This window comes from Berghia stephanieae, chromosome 3, assembly GCF_034508935.2.
Source record: "Berghia stephanieae isolate SIO BIC M18660-M18661 chromosome 3, UCSD_Bste_1.3, whole genome shotgun sequence".
Classification (NCBI taxonomy): domain Eukaryota; kingdom Metazoa; phylum Mollusca; class Gastropoda; order Nudibranchia; family Aeolidiidae; genus Berghia; species Berghia stephanieae.
In genome coordinates this window covers 74,966,004-74,984,887 of record NC_088362.1, presented here as the reverse complement: position 1 = coordinate 74,984,887, position 18,884 = coordinate 74,966,004, and the positions used below count along the sequence as shown (strand labels likewise).

At 33.9% G+C, this 18,884-nt stretch overlaps 1 protein-coding gene across 2 annotated transcripts in view; it reads right to left on the bottom strand.

The window, feature by feature from the left end:
* Nucleotides 1-18,884, bottom strand: part of LOC144968440 (dynein axonemal heavy chain 1-like) — a 71,480-nt gene that overhangs the window by 44,769 nt on the left and 7,827 nt on the right. For both annotated transcript variants that reach the window (XM_078906814.1, XM_078906815.1), the window contains exons 9-34: nucleotides 18,474-18,688; nucleotides 17,305-17,472; nucleotides 16,910-17,040; nucleotides 16,496-16,646; nucleotides 16,037-16,230; nucleotides 15,014-15,239; nucleotides 14,278-14,397; nucleotides 12,937-13,019; nucleotides 12,389-12,530; nucleotides 11,291-11,446; nucleotides 10,739-10,937; nucleotides 10,065-10,177; nucleotides 9,574-9,714; nucleotides 8,894-9,106; nucleotides 8,304-8,468; nucleotides 7,530-7,757; nucleotides 6,841-7,020; nucleotides 6,323-6,624; nucleotides 4,409-4,525; nucleotides 3,672-3,762; nucleotides 3,240-3,337; nucleotides 2,617-2,722; nucleotides 1,947-2,060; nucleotides 1,266-1,415; nucleotides 713-799; nucleotides 30-136 (exon numbers count right to left, since the gene is read on the bottom strand). In XM_078906814.1, the coding sequence (XP_078762940.1) occupies nucleotides 30-136; nucleotides 713-799; nucleotides 1,266-1,415; nucleotides 1,947-2,060; nucleotides 2,617-2,722; nucleotides 3,240-3,337; nucleotides 3,672-3,762; nucleotides 4,409-4,525; nucleotides 6,323-6,624; nucleotides 6,841-7,020; nucleotides 7,530-7,757; nucleotides 8,304-8,468; nucleotides 8,894-9,106; nucleotides 9,574-9,714; nucleotides 10,065-10,177; nucleotides 10,739-10,937; nucleotides 11,291-11,446; nucleotides 12,389-12,530; nucleotides 12,937-13,019; nucleotides 14,278-14,397; nucleotides 15,014-15,239; nucleotides 16,037-16,230; nucleotides 16,496-16,646; nucleotides 16,910-17,040; nucleotides 17,305-17,472; nucleotides 18,474-18,688 (3,997 nt within the window). The remainder of the gene's footprint in view (nucleotides 1-29; nucleotides 137-712; nucleotides 800-1,265; nucleotides 1,416-1,946; nucleotides 2,061-2,616; nucleotides 2,723-3,239; nucleotides 3,338-3,671; nucleotides 3,763-4,408; nucleotides 4,526-6,322; nucleotides 6,625-6,840; nucleotides 7,021-7,529; nucleotides 7,758-8,303; nucleotides 8,469-8,893; nucleotides 9,107-9,573; nucleotides 9,715-10,064; nucleotides 10,178-10,738; nucleotides 10,938-11,290; nucleotides 11,447-12,388; nucleotides 12,531-12,936; nucleotides 13,020-14,277; nucleotides 14,398-15,013; nucleotides 15,240-16,036; nucleotides 16,231-16,495; nucleotides 16,647-16,909; nucleotides 17,041-17,304; nucleotides 17,473-18,473; nucleotides 18,689-18,884) is intronic.

The following is an 18,884-nucleotide window of genomic DNA, read 5'->3' as shown; positions in this document are numbered from 1 at the left end:
TTTCCATGCCTACTTTTATATCCACTTACTTGATGTTGGGGAAGAGATCAGACACAATACCACTGAAAAGTTTGAGATCATCAACCAAGAATTTGGGTACGTTGACGTCACGAATGGCTCTCAGGGCAATCAGTTCCTGTTGATTTTTAATATTTATAAGTATCAAAGTGGGGCTCTCTCTCTCTCTCTCTCTCTCTCTCTCTCTCTCTCTCTCTCTCTCTCTCTCTCTCTCTCTCTCTCTCTCTCTCTCTCTCTCTCTCTCTTAATTTATTTAATTTATAATTAAACTCAATGCCCATATGTATTTCAATTTCTCTTTTTCCTTTCTGATGAACTTCGCAATGCGGTGGTAATAAAAATGGCAAGGCAAATAATACTCCATTGCTTGTTACTCCTTTGATGGTATTTGATGTAGTGGGATAATGACATGCTTGTCTTAAACATTATAAATAATAATTTCCTGCCCTTTTTATTGGCCTTATTATCTGTGAATTGTGCAGCCAAAGAACGTTTCTGACCAGTCACTTGTTTGCTTGTCTAATTGCATTGCTTTCAAACAAGCGTCATCTACTCTGCTCACCTGACAATACTCAGCTAATAACTTTATGTTGATTTTTTTTTCCGTATTTCTTTTTTCCTGATAAACAGGGGCTAAGTTACAAACAGTTGCAAATAAATCTCTGACTTCAATATTCAATCAGTACTTGCTCACCTCTTCCATATCGGGGTACATTCGTTTTAAGTTTCCAGCAGCTGAAATGACAGACTTTACAGCCCTCATGCCAAAGTCATAATGGTCCTGATAAAACAAACATTGGAATGTTTTAGTGTGATAATACTTATAACAATCTTAGGTCTATACATTTTATTGATGAAAAAGAGTTAACGGTGGACAAAGAGTGCTTTCCTGGTCAGGCACTATAAATCATCTGCAATTTTAAACAGAAATTACATTCATATTTAAAAGTTAGACTTAGATCGTTTTAAAACATATCTTAAAATTAACAGAATGTCTCAAGTTTTTCAATTTAAAAGCAGTGTGAATAGTATAATCAATCAATTAATTTATTTGTTTAGTTTGTTTTAGACTAACATAAGAAGAATATTATATGATAAACGCAAAGTGCACCTGAGACGCAGAAGAAATGTAGGTTTATGAGAATTTGCAAATAAAAATTGAATTCCGTCAAAATACCGCCCGTCAACATCCACTGGACATGATATATTCATAAGCAAATTAAATTAAAAGATGAAGTCATACTAACCTGAGAACTGAGCTGTTCAGATGACAGTTTGAATGTTGTGACAATTTTCTTGGATAAGTGCTTGGCATCAGAGAAGCCAAATGAGAACAAGCTGATCTCTGCAATCAAGGCATAGTCTGGGACCATCATAGCGACGGGACGGAACAGAGCCTGGGTGAAACAAAATAATGTGTAAAACATGTGTCTAGTGATAATGAGTTCATTGCATTCTAAAGTTATATTTTGATGAAATCATTATATATAAAACATGAGGGAAAAAAACGATGGATACAAAGAAATGAAAGTAAGTTTTTTTGTTTTTTTAATAATGAAATCTCAAGTAAAAAACTGATGATTAAGTTTTCTGTCTGGCATGAAATCAAACCATTTAAAGCTCGTTTTCTTAATTTTTAATGTTCAATTGTTATGTCTCGTCAGCTAATCTCATTGTTTTACATACAGAAATATATCACGTTGCTCTAATCATTGATAAATATGCGAAAAAATATACAAAAATATATCTCATTCAATACTGATTGAAATTAACCTTACTGTTTATTTTATACAAAAACACAAACACAGATGAAAGTTTGGGGTTTTCGGGGGTTTTTCTTAATTAATTGACTATCATAAAAATTGTTTTCTTTTCATTTTATCATGAAATAAATACGTATTTCAATTATTTTAAATACTGTATCAAACCTTGAGGTTATCTGGCAACTCTGTACGTCCAGCATATCCAGGGTTCATGGTAATGAAAACGGCACAGGATGCTTTTAGGACAAGCTCTACTCCCTCAAAGATGAATCGGTCAAGCTATGAGAAAAAGGAAAATGGAAGTGTTACCAGAGTCATTGTTTGATCACATGTCTTTAAATAATGATTTTTAAAAAAAGAGATAGAAATTATGATTTTTTCAAAGGAGGTTTCGGTTTGTTTGTTAGTATGGGGTTTGTTTTTTTAGCCCATTTATTTGTATGGTGTAGTGATAGGGTTTGTTGTAATTTTCAAAGGCTTTTCGTTAGATATTCATAATTTTTAACCATTTGGTTGCTCAATATTGTTACATATTATTAATTTTCAGGTAAGCTCGTTTTAAAAATTAAATTGTTTTCAGCATTCAGTTATGACTGAGTATTATAATTTAGTGCATTCATTTTGTGTTTTAGTTTGCTATTCAGAGCTGTTCAATATTATTGTAGTAACTAAATGTGATACATAAGTAAAATAAAATTCTCTTTATTAACAATTAAATGCCTTGTTCAAAAGTGGTCACCAAAACAATGAATTAGTTATTCTGAAACGAAATAATAAATCAATTAATTAATCGGGAAATAGGCATATGTCCTAGATTTCATGTCTAATGACTTACTCTGTCAGCTTGAGCTTTTTGAATAGTTGTGATTTGCTGGGCTACCACAGACAACACTTCGATGTCAATACGGTTAAACTCGTCAAAACAAGCCCATGCACCAGCGCTGCATGAAAAGAGGCAGAAAATTAAACATGAAATTTGTATTACTATTGACAAAAAGGAACAATAACAGCTATTACAATGTGTGCATGTGTATGTGTGTGTGTGTGTGTGTGTGCGTGTGTGTGTGTGTATCTTTGTGTGTCTCTGTGTCTGTGTGTATGCAGTTTTGCTTCATGTTTTTTGGGGTTTGTTTTTGGCTGTTTGGTTATATATATATTTTTTTTTTTGCCTGTTTGTTTGTTTGTTTTTGTTTGCGTTTTTAATGAAAACGTAAGTAATATTTGAAGTACAATTTCATTGCATAAATCCAAGTCAGCACTATCAAAAATTCGAGTTACATAGAATGTATACATTTAATTGCGGGAGCTCAAAAATTGTCTGAATAACTTAACACCATAGAGATTAAACTAACTAGTAGCAAGGGTAATGAGAATGAATAGATCACTATACAACTACTAATAGCTTTCATATGTACATTTAAACAATTCCAACTAAAGAATTGATTTTTCTTTGGTTACCTGGCAAGTCCCTTGAAGAATTTTCCCATAGCCATGAAATCCAATTGATCAGAGCAGTTGAAGACGACACACTGAATAGCAAAGGCCTTGGCTAAATCCTGGAAACCAAAGAAGGAAACAAATATTTATACATTTTTATTAACTCCATAATATGTGATTGCAATGTACATAATCCAAAACAAGAAATATTTTGTTTCACAATTTCATCAATATAATCATCCAGAGCTTGGTCTATGTAAGATATTGACACTCTCTCGATGAACATTATTCTCGTTAGATGTTTAGAATCTGTTTTGAGTTTGTTTGTAGTGGCTGTCAGTGACCATTTATATTCCACATTATTAATTATTCTGAAAACCCAATAATATTTTTCAATCTGCTTCAATAATTTAAAGTTGTCAAAAATGAAGGAAAGTAATGAATTATGGCTACCTTTGTAGTTTCTGTTTTTCCAGTACCGGCTGGTCCAGCAGGAGCACCTCCAAACTTGAGATGAAGGGCTCCAGTCAAGGTTAGATAACATCTGTAACGTAGGAAAGGGAAATTTATAAAATCATTGAATCCATCGTACCTTAAAGATCATCTTAACTTTTATTCACCCGGGTGCAAATATCTTCTCTAATTTATGTAAGTCATGTTTTCGTGTATTTTCTTTTTTTTTTTGGTATTTATTTATTATTTTGGTTTTGTTTTGTTTTTTTATTCTCAAGATTTTATTGTAAAGGGTATAGAGCCCTTCACCGCGAATATGTTCTATATAAGCGCAATTTATCATTATTATTATCAAAAACAGCATTGAATGTTTGTTTGTTTTCAATGAACATGTGAAATTTAGAAATTGATTCTAAAGGTCAATGAAGAGGCATTTTGAATCAGTTTCTAGTTAAAAAATCAATGTATATAAACTAAAAGTGTGGTATTATTTTAATAAATGCACATTCTACAATAACGTTTTTATTGCTCTTAATTAAAATTATCTCTGGCGTACATAATTTACTATTAGGCGGCATTCCAGAACAAAAATTTTCAGATTTATAAGAATTGTGACCTATTGTTTCAATATGTCATTAGGACAGAATTAACCAGATGTCGAAAAGTGACTTAAATATTAAAATAATCTTGTTTTTCAGACTTTAAGAGGGTTACAATCATTCAAAATGGTATTCGACCTGTCAGTGAGAGGTGTGATGACAAGACGTCCAGTATTTCCAAGGTATTCATAGCCGTAAGGGAACTCGGCATTGACCGCTCTCTGGTATAGATTGTCATCCTCCAGCCAATAATACCTGAGGAGTGGAATGAAAAATGATTAATAACATATCTTTGATCACAGATGCAAATCCGAAAGGCCTCAAAGCATGAAAGTTATTGATTAAAAACATTTTTATATATTTTTGTTTCCTTTAGAAAAATTTCCAATGAACTACTTTGGGATCGTGGATAGCTCATACGGTAGAGTCACGCTCTCCCTGGTTGGGCGGAGTTGTCGTACCAGTAAGGTCGCGGGTTCAAACCCCCATCACCGCCGCGAAAATTTCTTATTCTCTATTGTCTTCTGGCACTTTCCTACTCACTTCATCTCTTGTTGCAATGAACTACAAGCTACTTTAAGAATATCACACTTATGATAAACTGACTCAAATTCTTTTTAAACCTCCAAACTATATATATATATATATATATATATATATATATATATATATATATATATATATATATATATATATATATATATATAGATTGAATCGTGTTTGATACAAATATGGTACGAAAAGTGCTCGACATGTAGTAATGGAGCGAATTATTATTTTTTAAAAATATTTACCACAATGTTTGAGACAGTCTACATTAATGTTTCAGGCTTAATTTGCCATCGTCAGGACTGAGTTGTTTTGTTGACTGTTGTTGTTTCTTGAAGTGGTTCCGGTTTAAAGTTAATTAACAAGAATTTCCGCCGATGTGGACACGTTCCGTACATCTCACTTTTCGTGTTGATATATATATAGCAATGACTATCCCGCACAAATCTTTGGGCCTCTTTTTCGCTCACGAAGTGCCCGAATTTGCGTCAAAATATGGGACGAAGCCGTTTCGTATATGCTATTTTAAAAAATTAATTATGACACTGTTTATCGATGAATACGAGTGAAAGTTGGCACACAGTTAGAAAAAAGGTCATTTTAGATTATGTCAAGCGACAAAACTCGTGTGATTACCAGAAGACCGTTAAAAATAGATTTTTACTCTTTGGAGTAAAATATTTCTAAAACTACCGGGCGTGGAGGTTTTGTCGCTGACAAGGTAATACATGAACATTTCTTCTTTTTGGTTGTAAAATTTCATATGAATATAACGAGTACTTTTCCCGTATTTTACAAAACACCATCCTAATTTGCTCTTCAAGTTTCAATCTTTTAATCCACTTATTACGCAAGATACAACCAAAGGTCGAAAAAAAATGCCGAAAAAGCGTCCCATATTTTCGCGTTTTTTTCCTCTTTGCGGGTCATCCAAATAAATGACACCTTTGAAACTGCATAACTTGTATATTTATGAATGGATTTTCAAAATTCAAAAACATTTTTACTCAGTCGAGATAGGGCTTTGATTTTAGACAAATTTTTTCCTCAAAAAGAGAAAAAAACATTTTTCATAGTCATTGCTAATATATATATATATATATATATAATATATATATATATATATATATATATATATAATATATATATATATATATATATATATATATATATATATATATATAATATATATATATATATATATATATATATATATATATGCTCATTTATGTAGCATTTACATGTTTTCAGCATATTCTATGCTCTTCAAAATACTTCATATATCCCCTCAACAGGAAGAGTGGAACCATTTACTTTTTATCGAATACAAGTGACATGTTAGGAGCCATTCTTGTCCAAATACTATTTCAATAATCTCCGCTACTTATGGACAGTGAATGGAATCATTCACACCAGAGTCGAGTGGTGTAATATTTAGATTGCGACAAGTAATGTAGTTTGAACTGAAGCAAACATTTATTTACTCAACACAACATGAACTACCTCAGCTGACTGATCCATTCAAAGTCATTGGCATTACAAATTTCTCCTGCCACCATCTTGGCTACCACATCTCTGGCGTGCACCTCAATGACAATGAGAGCAGACAAGGTCATCCTGCCAATTTTGGAGATGTCTTGTCTCACCAGCATTCTCAGGTCGTCTAACTGAGACAATACAAGTTTGAAGTGATCCTTGAGGAAGTTGCCCTGGAGAGCTTCCGTCACTTCACTGCTCCAGTAGGTCTGACAACCTGCAATGACGACTTGACCAGGCCAATTGAGTACCCAATCAGTGCGAGGAATCTATTTTTTTAAAAAATAAATAAATAAATCTGTTATTTTGATTTCATAAGATATAATATGATTTAGATTAAAAACATAAGGTTTAAATAAAGGAAAATTTCAGAATTATAACTAATAGTGAAATCATATTTTAAAAAGTAAAAGAATGTTTAAAAAGGTGTACTATCTTATATTGTAGCAATTTTAGTAGAAAAATAATAGATCTACTACAATGACCTCTTTGTAGTTGGCCAAAGATTCCTTGATGATCATACGGAGGGACTCCCTCATGACTCTTTCAATCTCCAACATCCAGTCTTCAACATTACCAGTGGGGTACAACTTCTCTCGGAAACTGACACACTCACCCTCGCCTGAGTACATCTTGGAAATTTGTAAATCCTCCTCGAATTTGAGCTGCAATTACAAAATAATGAAAGAGCTAACACATTAATAATGTATCTTTAAAAATTGAATCTTCAGAAAACTTATAAGCAAAAAATGACCAACAATCCATTCGTCTTATTAAAATATCCCAACATTTAATCAAGCAACTAATTCCCATGTTTTCACCATTGAGATCTTAACATTTGATTGACAATTGACGTTGTAAGAGTAAGACAACATGATGATCTATATGCAACAAGTACTGTATCGTTTTGTTTTCAAATACGGATTGCCCCTCATACACAATCAACAGCTATATGTTTTTAATTTATTTAAAATGAGGAATTAATCTGCTTTATCAAAATCAGCTTATTCTCCCTAAATATCATTCAAATGGCATAAGGCCACTTTTATCACGCGTTTTAGGGGAACAAGGCCATTGAACTTGCAACATTGAGTGATTTTTGTACTTCATGTGCAATATGATTAGGTTTTGTCATAAAATAGAAATAAAAATATGTCTGTAGGAAATAAATTACCCTGGCAATATTTTCGAAGCATTTCCTCAAGTGAGGTTGCACAGCCGTTGGATCTTTTGTCTGAGAAAGAATCTCCAAAAGTTCATCGTCAGACAGGAAGTAGAACCTTGGGAAGGAGTTACGCTTGGTTTCAAGGTATTCACTGAGACCCTTCTGAACCTGTTCAAGCAGCTTGTTACATTCTCTTAGGTTGTCTAAAAGACGGTTGTCAGGACACAAAGAGATGACCTGGGAAATTAAAATTATCATGAAACTTCAAAATTAATTTGTTGTTGTTATACACTAAATTTGTTGAAATAATTAAAAATCATTCTATTAGAAAAGTATCCTAATCGAGAGAATAAATAACGATTTGCCATAAGACTGTGGAACAGCACTACCTTGAAAATTAAATATAATCTGGGGTAAAGATCAACAAATGGATTTGAAATCTGGAACAAAAGGCTGGACCTCACCAAGCATGGTTGTTAGAATTTGTATGAAAATATTTCATTTCTCAATTTTACATTTCTTATAAATGAATACATCAAGTGTCAGCCATTTCTCTTGACTCATTTTCATAAAATGAATGTTATCACTAGCATTCTAAACTGCTTATTAGGTTTGGAAGATTTTATTGTGCTAATCTCACTAAAACGCAAGGAATGGAAAGCCTTACTTCATATTACCCTGTCTTGGATATGGAAATTGCATGTTTCAAACACAAACTTATTGCTAGGGGTGACCAAATCTACGTTTCATAATTATCTTAATATACACATTATCCATTCCTACCTGAGGATTTTCCTTGGCATTCTTCATCAACTTCCTCCAAATCCTCTCCATGGTTTGATATCTCTTACTCTCCACGGGAAGCTGACGGTTGATGTCTTCAGAGCTGAAGATGGGCTCCAGGTACAGCCATGCTCGTTGACAATTGAGCCACTCATCCAATACATCCTTAATAAAAGTAAGGAGCAAATAATAATGAGAACTACGTTTCATCGTAAAATTCAAATGATAATCATTTGATTTTTAAATATAGTCTATCAGATCCATAAGGCCAGTGGTGCCGAAGTTCATCCGGTTACTTAAATGAACAACAGAAATTGCTTGCTACCTTTTGGACATGACGCTAGTCTATAAAAAGGTATTTTCCACCTGATCAAGTAAACCCAATCAAAGGTCGGTTGACAGGGAGGTCGGGAAATCAGGGGAAAAAATATCACCCAGGATCGGTCTTATTTTATTTAGAGCAAATGCCCTACCAACTGAGCAATCAGGATCCCCACCTCCCATCATTTGATTTTAAGCATTATAATTACTCAAGTTTTAATAAAATATCGATGGATTTGCAAATAAAATACGTCTTTTTGATTCTTTACCTGGGTTGTTCTGAGTTTGCTCTCCCAGTTGCTGATGCGGTCTTCAAAAGGCTTTTTGAAGGGAGAGAACGACATGCTCTGTGTCATGACAATGTGATCGTCAAGCAGCTGAGAAGTTTCTTCAGAACTACGAAGAATGTAAGTGCCTGTGTTCTTGTAAGCAATAATTTCAAACTGAACAGGGTCCCACTCTTTCTCCATCTTGTCCAAGGCCTGATAAAAAAAAAAGTTTAATAATTGTAAGAGGTAGGATGTTGAGTGTTTTTAATTATCTTACTGTAATTAAGATTTCCAATCTCTTCACAAAGTTTTGTTTCTTTCTTATGGCTCTCTTTTCTTTTTGGTTTGGTTGGTTGGTTGGTTTTGTTTTAGCTCTTTTCTTCTTTTTTTTCAATGTCTTTTTAGTTTGGATATGTGTGTGTGTGTGTGTGTGAGAGAGAGAGAGAGAGAGAGAGAGAGAGAGAGAGAGAGAGAGAGAGAGAGAGAGAGAGAGAGAAACAGAGAGAGAGAGAGGGATTTTCGTATAGAAAGATGTTTTCCATCTAAAAATTCATTCAATAATTCAATAATAACACTCTACATGAAAACAACGTTAAATTTGATATGTAAACCATAATTTTCATCTTTTCCCCTTTTGATTTTGTCTGTGAGAAAAGCACATAATTTTAATTTCAACTCACCTGCTCAATGGAGTATTCTTTTCCAGCCACCTCAGCCACCTTGGCAATTGTCTGTATGTGATCTTGGAGTTTCATCTCCAAGCATTTTGAGAAGGTCAATGACGCTTTTGGTCGAATGGGGAATCCTAGCTCCTCAGACAGCTAAATCAGTGTAGATTGTTACAAGTAAAATAAAGGTAGAAAGTGTATAAATAGAAATAGATACAGGATAAATAGCTTTGGCACAAACAATTAACAAGACAAAATAAACCCTTACAATCTCAGATACACATGCTTTTTGAAATCACCGTTTTTTTTTCAATCAAAAAAACATGATAAAGATAACTTGCATAAGTACTGATGAAAGACTTGTCTAAACGTTTTTTTTTTATCATCAAGATATGGGGGGGGGGGGACTCTTTTCGTCATTGTTTAACATAATGGGAATACGCCTTAATTAAATATCAACTTGAGCTCATCGTATAAATAGACATAAAAGAAGCCCACTTTACCTGTTCCCAATGTCTGTTCCTCATACCAGGATTACGCAGTCCCTGGATGAGTGGAATGTAAGGCCGGAAGTCTTCAATCATGCCCTTGATTTCAGTTGCAACAGCCTGGACACCTGTGGTTAGAATTTGACTGGTAAACTTTTATAGAAAGAAAAGTGCTATGGTAATTTTTCCATATTTAATTATTATATTATTTATGTTTAGACGGATATTGAGTCATGACAAAAATATAAAAATCACACAGGGCAAGTTAAAAAAAGATTTCATTTTCTTCTGTCATCTCCAAGCAGCTCAACAACAGAAAAGTATTATTGAAAATAAGAATGCTAGGTGAAGCACCCTAAAATACTCAGCCCATACAGCTCCAAATATTCATTTAGAATGTAAGTTGTTATTTTTGAAGCATCTAATTTTCATCTTACTTGCATGACTATGAGTGATCAAATAATCCCCACACTCACTCTGACGCATATCATTCTTCTGTCACTCTTTTATATACACACATAACACACTCATAAAATCTCACAAACACACATAAAAACACATGAACACAAAACTCACTTAGAGAGAGCGAGAGAGAGAGAGACTAGAGAGTTGCACATCCCCTAAATTATCAAACATTTCAGCCTGGATTTGGAAGTAAATATTAAATCAGCACATTTCCACACACTTACTTGGAATTTCATTGAATAGTTTGACACTCTTGTGCATCGTTTTGTAAGATTCATTGACATTCTTCTCTACTTCCTCTGCATTGATGGCAGTTAGAGGATCATTCATCCATGACTCATGCCAACGTTGCCAGTCAGCAACGGTTATCCACAAGTTGCGGTACGGCTCAAAGTCTTTGACCAGTTTGGCCAGCTTGTCATACTGGAGTAACAGTGTTTATAATGATGATGAAACAAAGAGGAAGATGATGATGATGATGATAATAATAATAATAATAATAATAATAATAATAATAATAATAATAATGATGATGATGATGATGATGATGATGATGATGATGATGATGATGATGATGATGATGATGATGATGGTCATGATGAGGATGATGATGATGATGATGATGATGATCATGATCATGATGATGATGATGATGATGATGATGATGATGATGATATTTTCAAAAGTAATTGAGGATTTTTTTTTTTCAGAGAGATTTTTTAAAATGTCTCTCTCCAAGATGAAAATTTACAAGTTTAAAATCTGAAAAATCTTACATTAGTGACTGGCATGCCAAATAGACGCTCTCTGTTATTGTAGGTGACAGCCCATGTCTGTGCCTCTTTCAGCTGTTTGTTGATACGTCTCATGTCATTGGCAATCTCAGTTGCGCGGCCAATCTCGGAGTAACCCGCCATTCCTGCCACGGCCATCTGTATAGAAAAAGTGGTTTGATTCATTACTAAGCAATGAATTTGTTTGGATTATTTTTGTTGATTAAGATGAATTGAGATGGTCAAGGTTAGTCTCTAATTATTCACAGGGATGAGTATTATTTGTTGAAATTTTAGGATGAGCGTCAGATTATCGAGAGAGAGAGAGAGAGAGAGAGAGAGAGAGAGAGAGAGAGAGAGAGAGAGAGAGAGAGAGAGAGAGAGATAGAGAGAGAGAGAGAGAGATAGAGAGAGAGAGAGAGATAGAGAGAGAGAGAGAGAGAGAGAGAGAGAGAGAGAGAGAGAGAGAGAGAGAGAGAGAGAGAGAGAGAGAGAGAGAGAAAGGAGAGAGAGAGAGAGAATATTATATAACAAAATAGTTACCTTGATTTTAACCTGAACAATAAAATTAGTTCACTCCATTTATAGATAAAAGGTGTATTAGAAAGAAGGGCTATATGAATTGAGTTGTATGAATATAAACCATGAAAGTTTATAATTCTTATGCAATACATATTCAACAAGATCTCTCAAACAGTTCACACATTATATTTAATTCTTTTTTTCTAATTAATTCTAATTGACACTTGAGCTTTTTTTAAAAAAACATGAGCTTTTAAATAGCGCAATATCCACTAAAATACTCAAAGTATCCTACAAAGGGTTGCTGACCAACAGCAAAACGTAACATGAAGAACAAGACATGACGCCTCTTAGGCAAAATAACAATTTTTCCGACAGAGACAACGCTGTTGACCGCCAGGTACTCATTTTACACCTGAGTACAGTGAGAGAATGTGAGTAAAGAGTCTTTTCCAAGGACTCAACTATGCACCGAGCGAGGCTCGAACCCAGGACCTTCCGATCTGAAAGCGAGTGTCATACCACAAGACCACATAGCCGCACAACGCCAATGCAGAATCTTTCAGAATTGTTCAGTACCTGCAAGCCATCCAAACGATCCTCAAAGTTGGTTTGATCAGAAAGCTGCAGCTTTCTAAATCGTTCCTCGTCGTCGTCAAGTTGGAGCAAAGTTTGGTCCATTTGGTTCTCAATCTTGTGAGGCCACCCGATGGTTGTCCATCTGAAATTGGTAAATCAAAATGCTGACTAATGCACAGCTCCGTGAGTTGAATAGATTTAAGTGGTGTCCTTTTGTACTTCTTAAAACAGTATTGCAAAATAACCAAAAAGTTTTTATTTTTGGAAGAGTGATAGAGAAAATAAAAAAAGCAAGAGAGAGAGAGAGAGAGAGAGAGAGAGAGAGAGAGAGAGAGAGAGAGAGAGAGAGAGAGAGAGAGAGAGAGAGAGAGAGAGAGAGAGGGAGAGAGAGAGAGAAAGAGAGAGAGAGAGAGAGAGAGAGAGAGAGAGAGAGAGAGAGAGCTCTTCAAACAGAAGGAACAAAAATGAAATTTGTCTAAAGAAATTATGATTTATTTTTAAATATTTAACTGGTTGTGAATTTGAAAAACCAGTAAAGTGAGTCTTACTTTGCATTGAAATCATCTGTAGTCAAGTTGTAGTAGAAGTCTTCAATGAGGTCGTAATCTGACATTGCTTTGTCAATCAGTTCCTAATCACACAAATGCAAAAGAAAAACAAAATCAAAAGCCCTATTTTGTGATAAATACGACTCAATTGGATGGTTACTATGGTCTTAGGTGACATCATCTCCAAATATCTTATTGAGTTCCATTTTTACACAGACGACACCCAACCTCTATTTCCATTTAAAACTGACAAGTATCTCACTGTCATAACGGATATAGAAAATGGGATCCCTGACATTAGTGACTGGATGTGTTGCAATAAAACCCAGGTTAAATTAAAACAAAACAGAGGTGTTGCAATCGCAAGACGTGGCTATGTGGATCTTTCCACGCTTAACCTGAATCTCTCTGATTGTTTAATTCCCATCATCCAGGAGCCTGTGAGAAACTTAGGAGTTATATTTGGCACCAAATTAAACATGTTTGCCCATGTCACTAATGTAACTAGATCCTGCAATCTTTATCTTAGATCAGTATGTGCTATTAGAAGGTTTCTTGATATTAATACTACCAAACTTCTTGTTGTCTCTATGATTTTCAGTCGCCTTGATTATTGCAATAGCTTAATTGACTCCAAAAGACACAGAACAAAGTAGCTCGATTGGTAACATTATCCAGTTTGGAGGACCTACACTGGCAACCTGTAAAGATTAGAATTTAATTTAAAATACTTACCCACGTTTTCAATTGCTTAAACAACTCTGCTCCTGTTTACCTTCAAGAACTTATCCACCTTTATGGACCAGTCAAAATTTAAGATTTGCTCATTGAAATATCCTAAGGGAACATCCAAAATCTTTAGTTTTTCATGAGAAATCCTTTGCTTTGGCCACCATCCGGCCCCCCCCCCCCCCCCCCCCCCCCACGATAATGGAACTCCATCAGTATTGAAACACAAAATAGTGAAATACCATTACTTTTAGAAAGCGGTTAAAACTGAACTTTTCTGTAGGGCATGGAATTTAGACTCCTAGTATGTATTGTATTATAATTTATTTTATTATCACATCAATGTGGTTAACTTGTCACTTTTATATATGTGTATAATATATGATGTGTTGATGTAGACTGCCAGTGAGCAATTTTGATGGGAACTAGGCGCTATATAAATTCATTATATCATATTATCATGAAGCTAGTTACATAAAGTCACTCAAGTTTTAAAAGAGAACTATTAAAATAAAAACAATTAAAATTATATTTTTTCATCATCTTAGCATCATTGTCAATCACAACATAAGCTTTGGTCAACATTGAAATACATTTTTAAACAGCACTTACATGATGCTCTTTCAGACGTTCAGGAATTCCCTTGATCCATTCTCTCATCTCAGATAATTCCTCGATGGTGTTGGGCTTATCATAGAGCTTACGACTGATGGCTTTGAACTCCTCACAAGCCTGTTGAGAAATGTATTGAATGATGGTTGAATTATTGAATGAAAATAGTCAGTGTGTGACGTAGAAATGCTGAAATAATATATAATTCAGTTTACTAAGACATTCTCATTTTGATTCACACTTTCATCATTTCCGAATTCATCATCATCATTATCAACATCGCTGTCATCGTCATTGTCATCATCATCATAATCATCTTACTTACTTACTTATCCGAACCAGCGACCACCTGAGCTCTAGCCCTTCGGAAGTTAGACGTCCATCATCATCATCATCATCATCAACATCATCATCATCATCATCATTATCATCATCGTCATCATCATCATCATCATCATCATCATCATCATTATCATAGTCATCATCCTCCTAACATTTTCCTTTTCTTCTTCCTCATTCTCCTCATCATCATGATCATGATTATCATCATCATCATGATCATCATCATCATGATCATCATTATCATTATCATCATCATCATCATCAATATAATTATAATCCTCATTAATTACCATCACAATTATCACAATCATCATCGTCATTATCATGATCATCATAATCATCACAATGCCTCCAGCAATGTCCACCATCAATGCCGAGATATTGGGTTTCTCACCTGATCGGCCTGTTCCCTCAGTTTCTTTGCCAGCAATTCCAGTACAGCATTTCCCAACGCCTTCCTCTTCTTGCCCAAGGCTTGTCGAGTCACCTCAGAGTTGACAAAGAATGGACCAATGATGATGGAGCTTGGAATTATTGCCTCCAATATTTCTTTTTCTTTAAGATGCATTTCCACCTCAGCCTTGACCTCCTCTGCAGAGTGTCCAGCTGCCTCATAATCTCTGTCAACGACATTTGCAAAAACAATGATATAAGATTAAATTTAGTTTCCTTGAACCTTTGTATTTTTACATCTACTGTTATTATCAAAGATTTAATATAAAACTTTTCAATAGAAAATCAGCCTACCAGCCTTTCAACTAAAATCCCTAATAACACTTGAAAAAAAAGGAAAATAATTTATTTTAATTTGTAAGTGCATATCATGTATCATTGGTGTCAAAGTCCTTACACCTTAAGCCTGTGCAGTCGTATTCAGATGTATTTTTCAATTATCAATTAAAAAAACAGTGTAACACTTATTGTCTTGTTAACTGAAATATTAATTACTTTAATTTTAAAGAGGTATTACAATTAATGAGTTTATTATTGGATAGAATGTATCAGTTGTGATTCTAAAATTATATTGCGTTTATATAAGGCCAATTCACATTGCATTTTCCAAACGTTTATCAATATTTATGTGTATAAAGGATATTGAGCAGGATGACACATGGAGTCTTTTAGATTTTGTTCCAAATCTTGAATTAACAAGGCTGTTTTACAGCAAGGAAACTTCTTAATTTTGTGTCTGCTTCCAAAAAAATTAGGGGAATTATATGTGAAAAGTCTTGCCAAGGAATTGACTGTCAGGATGCTTTGACTCGGGGCTTAACTGTGACAACTTATTTTAGATTAAAAGTGAGCAGTACACTATGTCATTATCATACATTGTAGTTCGTAAATTAATAAATGGATTAATTAAGTTAATCTTATCTTATCTTTCATCATCTTATCTTATCATAGTATTTTGACTCACGAAACATATTGGTTGATGTCCAAGTTGATCAGTTCCAAGTATTTTTCATATTCCCTGGCGTAAGCCTTGAGGGGGACAAGAGCAGCCTGGATGGCCTTGCGTACTGTGGCCCTCAAATCTTCGACAGGTGGCTCGTGTTCTCCAACAGACTCCAACAAAGGAATGCCTGACAAGAAAATGTCTTCCAAAATGTCCTGATCAGAGATGCACAAAATGTAATGAATTTATATTTTGTGGATCAGTCAATTTTTACAAATTTAATATATCATATCAGAGAACATTGCATTAGAAAACTTTAACAGTAAAGATATTAAAATCACCATTAGTTTTTATTATATTATAACATGCAATATAATGTACCCTAATCAAATAGTGAAGAAGAATTTATTTAGAAGTGTGTATTTTCCTAATGCTTAAATGGTTTTTATTGTCAGTAATTAAAAAAACTTAATTAATTACCTGCTCCAATTGAGGCACATTCTGAGTGGCTTGAATACCCTTGTCAAACAAAGATACCATCGTACTCTCAAAACTAGGAAGACTAGTACTGAAGTGGACGCCATCTTTATCCATTATAAGATCAATGAGGAAAAGAGCATTTTTTCTTGGTCTGTAAAAAAAAACAAAAAAATTATAATAAGTTTGAATGAATAACAAAGTCAAATACAAAAATCTGCATGTTTCAATTCAAATATTATGTGTCATATCACTTGCATTTGAAAGAAAAATCCCAATCTAACTACTTTTTTTAATGTAGACAATTCCTCCTTCCTACGAGGTTTCTTTTCATTATTAATTTGAATATAAAGAAGTAAATTAATATCTTAGTCTCAAATCTTTTCTTTATTCAATGAATGCAATATGTCCTAATACCTGAATTTGCTGACCATGAGGTCGGAGCCCCAAGTAAATTCCTCATCCAAATCCATGGTGGAATGACATGAGTCAACAACCATTTGAGTGAAATTCACCAGGGAATCCTGAACCAAAAATCGCATGGAGTCCTGAAAAAAGATTTGTAAAATTAGAAGAAATGGTCACTGAGACTGAAATTACAAGCCTTTTCATGTAAATATTCTAATATTTTAGATTATAAAGCTTCAATTTGAATTTTAAGATAAGAAAAAATATGAAACTCAAATGCAGAAATCCCCAAATTAGCATACTTAGATCCCGTAAGAATAATTAAAATATTCATATTTGACTTAATGTACATATAAATGCTGCTTTAACTCATTATCACATTTCTGAAATAATTTTCTGTTTACCTGCATAATGAATTTGACCGTCTCCATAAACTTCTTCAATTTTGAAATCTGATACACTTCCCAATTGGTTTCATGAATGTTGAACCAACCTTTTCCAACATCACGGAGGTGTGTACGAATATTCACACGAAGGGTGGTTCTCCAGCTATCTTTCAAATTCAGTCCAACCTTTTTGAACATTTCAAGAATATAACAATGTCAGATATTAGGATGATAAATTAGATCATTCTTAATAGTCCACAATAGTGATTAATATTTTCTTGTTTATATTTTTCTTATTTACTCACTCATTTTCACCCATGGTAGTGTCATTTTCCAGTAGAAAAGAACTATACTCAACAAGGAATGTGATAAAGATATAGACAAATGGAACGTTAAGAACACAACATCAAAAGATGGAACATTCTTGAAGAAATGTGCTGTTTACACCCCCCAAAAAAAAAAAAAAAATCAGGACTGTCTGTATTGGCGGAAAATGAATAGCAAATATCTATAAGAAATCTCCAGTCCTGACCAGTTGACCAGACTATCGGATTGTTCATAAACCCAAAACAAGTATCATTCAAATCTCATATTTGCATAATTAGAAACAAGTAAGAGAGCCATATTTTGTATCCGGGTTTGAAATCATTAATTATCACTCATAGTAATGACAGATCCTAATCCCTATCATACTGCGGTTACTGCTATAATATGTCAAATTCATTTCCAATACATAGGGAGAAGTGTTAAATGTCGGGATTTCAGGCACGCAGAAAATTTGTCCATCGCTTCAAAATCATGAAAAGAAAATACACAATCTTTTTTAAATATATATACTTTGATTAAGTACAATAAAGAACACAATATTATTCACTGTAAACATAGTTGCAATGCCTTAACAATCATTTTTATTTGAGGAAAAATCTAATGTGGAAATGACTGATCAAACACAAAGCATTAGCTTTATTGCTTTTTGTATTTAACAGACCTGTTTTGAATAAAGGTAGAGTCCGAGTTTTTATTCTGATTTCTCTGTATTCCCAACAGTGATTTGAGGATTTGATTAAGCAACCAATCCAAATGGTAACAGGTGATTATTATTATGTGTATTATGCTAGTAGAACTGGGACAAACTCTGCTTGGACCATATAATCTGAAGGACATCTATTATTATAACTACTACATACCTGTGTAGTTGCCTGAGACTGCGTTTGTTCAAACTCTTCCAATCGCATGGGTTTGGCAGTTGGAATGTGAAACAAACTCATGCAACTAACACGGTTGCATTCAGTACGCACTTTTCCCATGGCCTGAATGCTCTCAGGCAGAGTCAGCAAAGAGTTAAAGGCAAAGCTGTCATACTGTTCATCAAATGGGTACTCTGGAACATCTTCACTACAACCTGTATGTAAATGTTATAATCTTTCAGTATATGTTTTGTTTCATTTTATTAGTGCCTTAGTAAAAGCATGTTTAGTTTTTTAAGTTTTTTATGGCAACTGAAATTTAAATTTGGTAACAAAATCATTCCTATAAGTGTGAAAATTGCTTTTGTTAGATGAGATGATAACCTTACAATAAAAGTTCAAAGCGCTACA